Source organism: Dendrobates tinctorius, unplaced genomic scaffold (assembly GCF_039654945.1).
Source record: "Dendrobates tinctorius isolate UK_male_01 unplaced genomic scaffold, ASM3965494v1 ptg000060l, whole genome shotgun sequence".
In the NCBI taxonomy this organism is placed as follows: domain Eukaryota; kingdom Metazoa; phylum Chordata; class Amphibia; order Anura; family Dendrobatidae; genus Dendrobates; species Dendrobates tinctorius.
The window spans coordinates 7,056,026-7,069,072 of NW_027361728.1; the positions used below are offsets into that span (position 1 = coordinate 7,056,026).

The 13,047-nt window shown below is 38.2% G+C and overlaps 1 protein-coding gene across 1 annotated transcript in view; it reads right to left on the reverse strand.

The window, feature by feature from the left end:
- Positions 1-13,047, reverse strand: part of LOC141092483 (probable cation-transporting ATPase 13A4) — a 198,571-nt gene that overhangs the window by 15,313 nt on the left and 170,211 nt on the right. Inside the window, exons 20-25 of the mRNA XM_073578654.1 lie at positions 12,521-12,625; positions 9,702-9,781; positions 8,900-8,942; positions 5,248-5,357; positions 4,630-4,726; positions 660-732 (exon numbers count right to left, since the gene is read on the reverse strand). Coding sequence (XP_073434755.1) covers positions 660-732; positions 4,630-4,726; positions 5,248-5,357; positions 8,900-8,942; positions 9,702-9,781; positions 12,521-12,625 — 508 coding nt within the window. The remainder of the gene's footprint in view (positions 1-659; positions 733-4,629; positions 4,727-5,247; positions 5,358-8,899; positions 8,943-9,701; positions 9,782-12,520; positions 12,626-13,047) is intronic.

The window sequence follows — 13,047 nt, forward strand, 5'->3', positions numbered from 1 at the left end:
AGTTTCCCTTTTGTTACATTAGTTTTAGGGTTAGAAATGGATAAAAAACAAATATAGTACCTTTTTCTGCTGTTCACCTGTCCTGCTGTGCAGCTCCCTCTGGTTCTAGTCACTCTTCAAGACTCTTCTGCAACTACGGCCCTGATTAGACCTCAACTCTTTGACTTGGCATCATGCAACATCAAAATGTCATGAGGCCTGATCAGCGACAGAGTCCAAAATCCCTGATGAGTGACTGGAGCAAAAAACGCTGTTCAGTGGGAAAAGTGAAGGCCAAGAAGAGGTAAGTATTGTGCTAATTTCCTTTTAACCCTATGTCTATTATGCGCCTTGGTCTGAGTGACCTCAGATCATAATAAACGTTTGTTTTCACATCTAATCTAATTTAGGCAGATTCACTCAATATAATTACTAATATCATAAATCATTATTAAAAAAAGATAATTTTTTTCCACAGAAATTAAGATATCTAGATATACAATAAAAATAAACTTTATGTAAAAGAGATGACTGTAGAACATTCTTTTATAGCTACTATACATCATTTTATTAAAGTGGGTAAGAAACGTGTGAACACAACTTTAGCATAAACTACAACAAAATTATAATAATTCATGCACCTACACTCATTTTTCATAGATTTCCTTAAGCATACTTACTTGTTAAAGTGACAGCAATGGTTATAGCCACATCTTGCATGAGATAATGACGGACTCCAAGAAACTTGTGTTTCTACATAGAAAAAGTAAAAGGTATAAACTTTTCATGCAAAACTAGAACAAAAAAAGTAACCCAAAATGTGGAGGCAATATTATTATGCAACCTGTAATATTATTATGCAGAACTCTACAATGTATATTACACATCTACAATGCTAGTTTTTAGAGAAAACAAAAAACACAAATATCCTGAACTAAATAGTAAAAAATAAACTGCAAATAATGCATAAAGGTAATAATAATAATAAGGGTATTTAGTAAACATAATTTTGATCAAAATAATGTGCAAGCCATCCCGCTACATCACGGCAACCCTTGTGGGACAGTCCCTACTCTAGTATTTAAAACCTTTTCACTAGCCAAGTGACGTGAATGTGAACAAGGATCGAGCAGCTGAACCACTAGTAAAAGCTTAGGCCAGACAGGATGGTTTTCCCAGCTCAGAAAGAGGGCATTGTGCATACACATTCACGTCACTTGGCAAGTGAAAAGGTTTTAAATACTAGAGTAGGGACTGTCCCACAAGGGTTACCGTGATGTGGCGGGATGGCTTGTACATTATTTTGATCAAAATTATGTTTACTAAATACCCTTATTATTATTATTACCTTTATGCATTATTTGCAGTTTATTTTTTACTTTTTAGTTCAGGATATTTGTGTTTTTTGCTTTTTGTTTTCTCTGATTAATGGTCATGTGTTAATATACACTTACATTGTGCATACACATTAACTTACTTTCTCAGTTCAGATTAGTTTTTTATTCATTTCATTGTGCATTCAGTGCATATATGGGTGTGACCGCCCTCTTTCTGAGCTGGGAAAACCATCCTGTCAGGCCTAAGCTTTTACTAGTGGTTCAGTGGTTCAGGGGGGCGCCGCTGATCGTGGCCGGGTTCAGCTGATTATCACAGCTGACAACCGACACTACAGTATGTGTCAGGGGCGGTCACGGACAGCCGCCAGCACATTAACTCCTGGCACACTGCGATCAAACATGATCTCAGTGTACCGGGGCAGAGGAAAGAATCGAGCAGGGAGGGGGCTCCCTGTGCGCTTTCCTAAGACCCCCGGAGCAGCGCGATGTGCCGCGCTGCTCTGAGGGTCTCCTACCTGCATGCCCTCGGATCCAATATGGCCGCATGGGCCTTCGGGGTCCTGCAGGGAGGAGGCTTCCTCAGTGCCAGCTGAGAGCAGGCACCAAGGAAGCCTATGCAGTGCCTGTCAGATTGCTGATCTGACACAGTGACAGTGATGTTCCCGTCTGGGACAAAGCAGTAAAGTAAAAAAAAAAATATGTGTAAAAATAATAACAAATTCCTAAATAAATTTTAAAAAATCCCCAATAAATTATTTTTTTTGTAAATAAAAAAACAATAAAAATACACATATTTAGTGTTGCTGTGTTCGTAACGACCCGCCCTATAAAACTGTCCCACTAGTTAACCCCTTTAGTGAACCCTTTTAAAAAAATAAAAAGCAAAGCAAAAAACAATGCTTTATCATCATACCGCCGAACAAAAAGTGCAATAATGCGCGATCAAAAAGACAGATATAAATAAACATGGTACCGCTGAAAACATCATCTTGTCCTGCAAACAAGCCACATACAGCATCATCAGCAAAAAAATAAAAAAAAGTTATAGCTCGCAGAATAAAACGATTTTATTGTATACAAGCGCCAAAATAAAAAAAATATAAATGAGGTATCACTGTAATTGTATTGACCCGAAGAATAAAACCACATCATCAATTTTACAACACATGGAATGGTGTAAAACCCCCCCCAAAAAATAAATTCATGAAATGCTGTTTTTTGTTCATTCTGCGTCCCAAAAATCAGAATAAGAAGTGATCAAAAATGTCACGTGCCCGAAAATGGTGCCAATAAAAACGTCAACTCGTCCCGCCAAAAAATAAGACCTCACATGACTCTGTAGGTCAAAATAGGGAAAAATTATAGCTTTTAAAATGTGGTGATGCAAAAACTATTTTTACAATAAAAAGCGTCTTTTAGTGTGTGACAGCTGTCAAACATAATAATCCGCTATAAATAGTAAATCAAACCCCCCTTACCCCTTAGTTAGGGGAAAATAATAAAATTAAAAAATGTATGTATTTATTTCCATTTTCCAGTTAGGGTTAGGGCTAGGGCTAGGGGTAGGGCTGAGATTAGGGATAGGGGTGTGTTGGGCTTGGGGGTGGAGTTTAAATTGGGGGGTTTCCACTGTTTAGGCACATCAGGGGCTCTTCAAACGCAACATGGCGTCTGATCTCAATTCCAGCCAATTCGATGTTGAAAAAGTCAAACGGTGCTCCTTCCCTTCCAAGCTCTGCCATGCGCCCAAACAGTGGTTTACCCCCACATATGGTGTATCGGCATACTCAGGACATATTGCACAACAACTTTTGGGGTCCATTTTCTTCTGTTACCCTTGGGAAAATAAAAAATTGGGAGCAAAAATATCATTTTTGTTTAAAAAAATATGATTTTTTCATTTTTATGGCTCTACGTTACAAACTTCTGTGAAGCACTTGGGGGTTCAACGTGCTCACCACACATCTAAATCAGTTCCTTGGGGGGTCTAGTTTCCAAAATGGGGTCACTTGTCAGGGGTTTCCACAGTTTAGGCACATCAGGGACTCTCCAAATGTGACATGACACCCGCAGACCATTCCATCAAAGACTGCATTCCAAAACGTCACTTCTCTTCCGAGCCCCGACGTGTGCCCATACAGTAGTTCTCTCCCACATATAGGGTATCAGCGTACTCAGGACAAATTAGACAACAACTTTTGGGGTCCAATTTTTTCTTTTACTCTTGGTAAAAGAAAAAAAAACTGGGGACTAAAAGATCATGTTTGTGGAAAAAATATGATTTTTTTTATTTTCACGCCCGGGCATTATAAACTTCTGTGAAGCTTTGGGGGGGTTCAAAGTGCTCCCCACACATCTAGATAAGTTCCTTGGCGGTCTTTTTTCCAAAATGGGGTCACTTGTGGGGGTTTCCACTGTTTAGGCACATGACGTACAATCTGAATTCCAGCCAATTTTGCGTTGAAAAAGTCAAATGGCGCTCATTCCCTTCCGAGCTCTTCCATGGGCTGAAACAGTGGTTCCCCCCACATATCAGGTATCACCGTACTCAGGACAAATTGTACAATAACTTTTGCAGTCCAATTTCTCCTGTTACCCTTGGTAAAATAAAAAAAATTGGACCTGAATTAAATTTTTGTGAAGAAAAGTTAAATGTTCATTTAATTTTAAACATTCAACAAATTCCTGTGAAACACCTGAAGGGTTAATAATCTTCTTGAATGTGGTTTTGAGCACCTTGAGGGGTGCAGTTTTTAGAATGGTGTCACTTTCAGTATTTTCTATCATATAGACCCCTCAAAGTGGTCCCTAAAAAAAAAATGGTGTTGTAAAAATGAGAAATCATTGGTCAACTTTTAACCCTCACAACTTCCTAAAAAAAATTTGTTCCAATATTGTGCTGATATAAAGTAAGCATGTGGGAAATGTTACTTATTAAGTTTTTTATGTGCCATATTTCTGTGATTTAAGGGCATAAAAATTCAAATTTGGAAAATTGCAAAATTTTCAACATTTTTGCCAACCTTCCATTTTTTTCACAAATAAACGCAAGTTATATAAATGAAATTTTTACACTAACATGTACAATATGTCACGAGAAAAACAATGTCAGAGTCACCAGGATCCATGGAAGAGTTCCAGACTAATTACCTCATAAAGGGACAGTGGTCAGAATTGTAAAAATTGGGGCGGTCATTAACGTGCAAACCACCCTTGGGGGTAAATGGGTTAAAGGCAAATTTGGAAAGGGCTATATTAATGTACAACTAATAAAGATGGCATCAATTTAACATATTAAAATATATGATCATACCCAAAACAGAAGCAGCAAACATATGAATTCAATGATAGCATACATTGCTATATACTTGAACACGCAGAATGAAGTTACAAGGCAGTTTCTTCCTTCTCTGAAAATTAAAATAGATAAATACCTAACTAAATAGAAATAAATGGCATAATTTATTAGTTTTTAATTACAAATTAATTAATTGTTATACTTTTATCTTGAAGGTAATAAACATTTTCATCTTGAAGATGAGTGGTGTTTTACCAGAATGAAAAGTGTATTGTAGACAATAGTTGATAATTTATAAATGATCTACTAGTGCTATCTTTGTGACTCAGAATAACATGAATGGTATATGTGTGCTCTTTAAAAAAAATTATATAATGTCTTGGTAAGAAAAAAATCATTGTACTGAGATTCAATTAAAAAAATGACTAAAGTTTGCACGCTAGAGTTGTAGTAAGATAAAAAAATAATATCTATTAGAATAGAAAACATATGAACTGGCTAGCCTAAAACTGTATTTGTGTTTAGTCTGTTAAATTGAATACATATTGTTTAATAGCTCAAAAATTTGGGATGATCCTTGTTAAAATGGGACTTTTTATAGTTCTTAGATGCCTTCACTTTAGTAAAACTCACTTGATCAGTTTTGGCACACATTCAATATTGGGGATTTTCGAAGTAAATGGTGAAGCTACAGAGGCCTCCAGTTCTGATAAAGAGATTCCAGCATGAGCCACCTTTAAGGCCTGAAAAACATGACAATGTTTAACTGAGAAAGTTGAATAGAATATTACAGAATATTTAGGTAGTGCTAAATTTCTCTCACATGCTGTTTGTGTCAGTTGGTATTGAGTGCATCTTAATTATACTTAATTATTCTTAATCTGAAATTGTTGCACTGATACATCACCACCTAATTCTCTGAATTGAGAGTCCTCAGTAGTTGATACCTTTTAATGGCTAGCTGAAAAGATGGTAAGACATTGCAAGCTTTCGAGACTTCTCAGGTCTCTTCATCAGGCATTGACTAATACAAAATCTGAAGAATCACATATATATGCACAACACAGCACAGAAAAAATGCAATAGATAAGGCAAGTGATGTGAAGCTGAACTATCATTATGGGAGAGGGAAAAACATAAATATTAGACCAGTTCATAGATAAGGAGTCTGGATGTTTTATTTTCCTCTGATTGGGGTCTCCTAATGTGTTGTGATGCCCCCACAAGGTCTTAGGCACAAATTCCTTAATTTATGTAAAAAGGCATAAATTCACATGACACATTCATTCCAGCATTGAGAGTGTCAAAGGTCATCATGAGCTTGAAATTAAGGAATTTGCTCCTACGACCATGTAGGGGCATCACAACACATTAGGAGACCCCAATCAGAGGACAATTAAACATCCAGACTCCTTTTCTATGAACTGGTCCAATATTTATGTTTTTCCCTCTCTCATAATGATAGTTCTGCTTCACATCACTTGTCTTAACTATTGCATTTTTTCTGCGCTGTGTTGTGCATAAATATGTGACTCTTCAGATTTTGTATTAGTCAATGCCTGATGAAGAGACCTGAGTAGTCTCGAAAGCATGAAATGTCTTACCATCTTTTCAGTTAGCCATTAAAAGGTATCAACCATTGAGGACTCTCAATTCTGAATATTTTTCTATCTACTGGCTAACACTGTACAAAGATATACATCTTTCCCCTAATTTTCTTGAAGTTATCAATAAATGGCTCTATATTTATTACAGCTCAATAAACATCTATGTAATTGGATCACCCCCAGGGCAAGTGTGGGGAGTTACTTGGTACCGGGCCGGTGTCTTAAAGGGGAAGTGTTGCGGCAGCGGTGACCCGGTCCGTGGCCCTGGGTGTCCATGTAAAATAGGTGGAATGAAGCGGAATAAAGTTTATAGGTAGGTAGTTCGTGACGTCACCTGTGGTATCTGGTCAGAAGGGGACCAGCGCTGCAGTGCAGATTCTCTGGGACAGATGGTGTGGTGCAGCAAAGATGTAGTAGCTATCCACAGGCAGAGCTGTGGTACCAGGGTAGCGGTAGTAGATGTTGAGGTAGATTATGTAGTGTTAGGCGCAGAGATGTAGCAGTGCTGAGTAGGTTGGCACAGTAAGAAGGCAATGACTAAGCTGATTGCAGTTCCGATACTTTACTCACGTTTCTGGTATAGACAGATGTCCGCTTCAGTGCCGTGTCCTCCAGATCAGGGGCTCAGCCAACTCCCAGGCAGATGGAATACACCCTTCCAGCACTCCCTTTCGTGTGCCTTTTCTAAACATCTCCTTTCTAGCGCTAATCTGAAGTATTTGTAGTTATGAATTACACTCAAGTTCCTCTTTCTTGCTGTTACTTATAACTCCACTAGCATGACAGGCAGCTGTAGCCTACTTCGGTGACTCCATACCATCATGTCCCAGCTCACACACGTTGCTGCTGTGTTGTCAAGTCTTAGGTGGGAATAAAGTGGTCACAACTTCTATTCCTATGGTTTCTGCTGTAGGATCATTAGTATCACACACAGCCTCGAATACCGGCGCCCGGCCTTGGCGCATCAAACTTAGAGAAGGTCTCTGCTCTATCCCTAGTCCCCAGTTTCTCTCCTCCTCACGTTCCTTTCTTATCTATCTTCCTTCTGGACAACTGATCCTTCTCTTTTCTCTCTTTCCCGCCAGCAGCTCCAGCTCACAGGAAGCTGCTGCATCTATGTCCTTTCCCTCCTTCCCCCAGTGGGGGAACTGACCTAACTTCCTGTCAGCTTTCCCCTTTAATCTAATCTAAGATCCACCCACCACCTTGCACCCTTCATGAACCAAAGCAGCAGCCATAAAGGGTGCTCTGCTGTTATAAGGCATCTGTGCTGGATGTAGTTGCTGGAGTCTGGTCAGGTGTTACTATCTTACCTGGGGAGTGAGATACTACACCTCAGAATGAGGTGCAGTACCTCTTTGGCGACTGAACCCTCAGGAGCGCCACATAATGTTCTGACAGTAGGAACCAACATAGGTAATAATTCATTTGCTTGAAGGAGCTGTCCAGACTTTTCACAAAAGTGTTCAGTTACTTTATGTAACTGCAGACTTACTGTAAGAATCCTCCGAGAGTGCGCTGGCAGTGAGACGGAGGAGTCACGTGATATTAAATAAGAGATATGGCACAGAGTACATCATCATAATACAGTCCTAAGCAATGCAGATACTGATGTAAAATACATGTTATAAAGCTCTACATGATATTTATTTGATCTTGTGTCATGAATTTGCCACACCCTGCTGGGACCTGTGGTGCTTCTGGGATTAGAAGATTATGGTGATTAGCTGATCTTTGGTATCTGAGTGGCCATTTATGAGCTAAACAGGTTTATGGTTTCTTATGGTATGGAAGGGGTTAAGAATTCCTTGTTTAAACTCTGCTGAGATTTCCATTGGCCTCTGTGTCAGCAGCGGCTTATTGGGACTACTCCCCTTTCATTATTTAAACCCTCTCCTAACTTCCTTCCATTCCAGCTATAGAGTTTGTATCCTGTGCTTTACTTCTCTGGAGTGTTTGTCTCCTGTCTGTCTCTTTCCCGGAGTTGTCTTATCATAGTAGAAAGACTACTGTCTTGCTGTCCTTCACACTATATTGGGCTAAGTCCAGGGTCAGTCAGGGCTTGAGCATGTGATGGTGCATAGGGGATGACTCATTTACGGAGATTAGGTGAGTGTTTTGGGGTCACCATCATTTCCTTCTCCATATTGTCAGTGCTCATCTTGTGCTGTTTCCCCACCTCTTTGTGTCGCACACCGGGCATCTCTACTATTTATTATTTTATTTTTTGGAGAAAGTGGAGTTTAGAACTTTTGCTGTGATACTGTTAGAGCAATGAGACTAGAACTCTCTGCTAGAGGAAATTGTCATGGTGAATTAATTCAAAGAATTCAAAAATGGAATGAATGCCTTTTGTGAAGAATAATAATACATATTTTATGCACAAAATTGCAGAGATCGGTTGATGATGCAAGGATTTATTCTGATTCTGTGATATTTGGAGTCAGGAAGGAATTTTTTTCCTAAAATATCTCTTCTGTCTTATTGAAGGAAGGAGAGGTTGTCTTCCACTGAATCAACTTTGCAATAGAATAGGTTGAACTAGATGGTCTTTTTCAGGTTTACATACTGTATTACTATGTTTGTTATTGTTAATGGTGATTTTAGTCATTTTATATGTCACTTGTAATATGGCCCATATATATTGATCAATATAAAGAATTCAAAATGTTACTCACCCCGCAGTCATTTGCTCCATCACCACACATTCCAGCATAATAACTAAAGAAAATTGGATATTAATTTATTTCATATCTGTGTAATGTACTGTAAAGTTTGCTAAGTTTCTTTTTTAAAATCTTAAACATATAAACCAGGGGCCCCCAATCTATGGTTTGGAACCACATGTGGCTGGTGGGCTTATATTGTGTGGCATATGACTGTCCACCAGCTTGGTGCATTTGCACAAGGATTAGCAAAAATTAGGAGGATCAGGTCTACAGATGGTGACTTTTGTGAGTAGCTCTGCACAGAAGGGCAGAACTGGAGGCGCATATACTGAATAGAGAATGATACTGCCAGTTAGAGGGGTGCTGAAGCTAGATGCAATGGTGTGGCGAATGTGCCTAATGCAAGAATATCAAAAGGGCGTAAAGAGGAAACCCCTGGTTGTAAGTATACTGCATATAAAGATTCCTGTAGGGAATCTTTCGCTGTCATTATATTGGGACTGTAGGGCTCTTGGTTTCACAATGGCGTAAGTGGGAGCAGGGGTCCTGCTTAATGTGACTCGCACTATCTATCAGAGCTGAATGTGGCTCTAGGTAAGAAAGTTTGTGGCCTACTGAAATGCACATGTTCATTTGCAGTACTATGGTATATTGATGTCATTTAGTAAAGTTGTCTCATCCATGTAGTATTTGAATATGCAGCTTTCATGTTCCCAGCAAAGTCATTCATTTTCTGAATATGTGTTAAAAGGTAAATTTCTTAAACATACAAGCTCACATTTATCTTGTTAACATCACTAAATAAACTTACTCTATTTTTTGTAATTCTTCAATAAGACTGGATTTTTGTCCTGGACTCATTCTAGCAAAAATTGTGCCTTTGAGAAGGATCTGTAAAATGAATATGATATGTTATGCCTAATATGTAAATTATTGATATAGCGCAAAAAAATTAGGCAGATTTTATGTTTAAGCAGTGCAATCACAGGTTAACGTTTCTTGTGGATAGTCAAGAAATGCTATTTTTGGGACAGCAAATTAAAATAGGTTGTCCACTACTTTAACATTGATGATGTATCCTTGGGTGCCATGGGATAGGTCATCGATGTCTGATCGGTGGGTGTGCAACACCCGGCATCTCCCCCAATCAACTCTTCTAGGCATCGGCGGCTGCTGGAAGTGCTCAGTTATGGAGCTGCTTTGCCTACTGACACTGTCTTTGGATGGATACTGCACATCCGCGCCAATCCAAATCAGACACAGACAGTTCTCTTCTCCTCTTTCTATTCTTCATGCTTAGTGTAGCACAAACAGACACAATGCAAAGATTGAGCCATCTTCTCCCCTTTTTATCTGGTTTCAGGTGTGATTTTTATATTTCCCATACCTGTTTCTCTCCATAGGTGAGTTTGAACGAGCATCACATGCTTGAAACAAAGTTGGTTACCCACAATTCTGAAAGATGCCAACAATTTTATCCAGACCATTTTGGTGATTTTGTATGAAATTATGTCCAATTTGCCGTTTCTTCTGTTTTTTGTGTTGTTCCAATACACAAAGAAAATAAACATGTTTATAACAAAACATTTGTAGTTGCAATAATTTTATGGGAGAAATACTTCATTTCAATTTCAAGGATTCCAACACTTTTGGGAATGACTGCAGCTGTGTAGTTGATATCCCCCTTTTTCTCAATGATATCTATCATGATTCCGGTATAATGTGATTTGATATGTGTCTTGTTTTATTCTTTTTGACAACTGTGACTCATCTATTTTAATTGATTTAATTGAAGGTTATATTCTAGCTTCTCACATTTTGCTGGATATATTGGGGCTAGAAAAACATAAACCACAGTATAATGCATTACGGCAGCACTTAAGACATATAAAATGGGATTGGTAATCTCAGTATGTGAATAATAATACACAGAATCAAGTACTAGGGTGGTGCAGGACCTGTAGAGAGTCTTTATGACTGTGTTAATTGATTTATCTGTGAAATACTGCTTTTCAGCACCTTCGTTCTTGATGAACTACAGAAAGAGAGGAAAATTAAAGAACTCTCAGGCCTAATTTTCCTAATGAAGAAAAATGCTTAAAGCAAGTATTGATTGTGCCAGAAAGTATTATTCCTGACTTGTGAGGCAGACAAGCCATAAGATATATCAATTTTTGCATTTCTTTGGCACCTTTTGATTTGTAAAGTTTGTAGAGTTGTTTTATGATTAATTTATTTATATATTTAAAAATCTCAACATTTCCGCGGGAATTCCACAACTCCCTGCCATGGGAAATAAGCTAGAATTCCGCAAGTGTAATTCCCACGTATTTCCCGTGTTTTAACTAGTGTTTTGCAAGCGTAATTAGCTTACAGCATGCTAGCCTTTTCCAAGCGATCTGTAGCTTCGCTTGGAAAACTGATTGACCGGTTGGTCACACTTGTCAAACATAGTGTTTGACAAGTGTGACCAACTTTTTACTATTGAGGCTGCCTCAATAGTAATTTTTTAAAAAAAGTTAATCTTTTAATAAGTAACCATCTTAATTTTTGCATATATATTCCACTAGTCCAATTTTGCAACTGTATGCACCACAACAATACAGTTTGACTTATGCAACATCTTCCTATCTGTGTGTGTATGTAACAATGTATGTTTTTTGGATTAAATTATTTTTTCCAAGAGAGAACATAATCTAATAGAAACAACAATATACAAGTACTTCTCACAAAATTAGAATATCATCAAAAAGTTAATTTATTTTAGTTCTTCAATACTAAAAGAAAAACTCATACATTATATAGAGTCATTACAAACAGAGTGATCTATTTCAAGTGTTTATTTCTGTTTATGTTGATGATTATGAATTACAGCCAATGAAAACCCAAAAGTCATTATGTCAGTAAATTAGAATAATTAACAAAAAACACCTGCAAAGGCTTCCTAAGAGTCTAAAAAGGTCTCTTAGTCTGTTTCAGTAGGCTCCACAATCATGGGGAAGACTGCTGACTTGACAGATGTCCAGAAGGCAGTCATTGACACACTCCACAAGGAGGGTAAGCCACAAAAGGTCATTGCTAGAGAAGCTGGCTGTTCACAGAGTGATGTATCCAAGCATATTAATGGAAAGTTGAGTGGAAAGAAAAAGTGTGGTAGACAAAGGTGCACAAACAACCGGGATAACCGCAGCCTTGAAATGATTGTTAAGAAAAAAACATTCAAACATTTGGGGGAGATTCACAAGGAGTGGACTGCTGCTGGAGTCATTGCTTCAAGAGCAATGTATATGTATATCTTGCTGGTGCTGCGAGTCATGAATGTAGAGGCAATGAAAGGTTAATCTCTGGTGGGAATCAAATGGATGGGCGAGCAGCTCTGGCTATATTCCACAAAGAGGCAACTTTCAGCCAAATCAGGGATAACTATGATGTTGATGATTTTGTGGTGGACAAGACCTGGAAACCAGATATGGGAACTACTATTGTACAGCTGTGAGACATCCTTCTCTTGTATACATTTGTGGCTTTTGCCTTAAAAAATGCATTAAAAATCTGAATGTGTGAACACAGCCTAAGCCATTATTTCTATATTGAGAACTGTGCAAGTGATGCAAATATTGTTATACTCACTTTAGGAAGTAATTCATAGAAATGATTTACAATAACTTGATATGATTTTCCAGTCATAGCAAAATGAAAACTCGGTTTTGCGTCACAGATGCTGATACATGAGTCCTGGATATGGAGATGAAAAACAAATATTAATGATCAACTTGTCAAGGAAATCGTTTACATTTTAATTTACTGGCTTTGCTGAGGTCTTCCCCAAAAATGTTATTTGTAGCAGATAATTTCACCTAGAATTGTAAGTACTCCAATCACCCAGAAAAGATGCAAATAACACTCAGGTCTTTTAGCCCCTGTGTCCCATCCCTTAGTAATGTCAAAGTGACCTCAACATGTTTGTCCATGGGTAAACGGAAGGTAAGCATTCTTCATCGCTCTGCTATCACAAACCCCACCTGCACAGCTCCGCCTAACTTGATGCCATAAGCCGGTCATCACCGCTGAGGTCATTAATAAGCTGCAGCACTGTTGACCTGATGTCAGCACTGCAGATAATAACAGTCACTGGAAACAGTAGCGGAGACTCATTG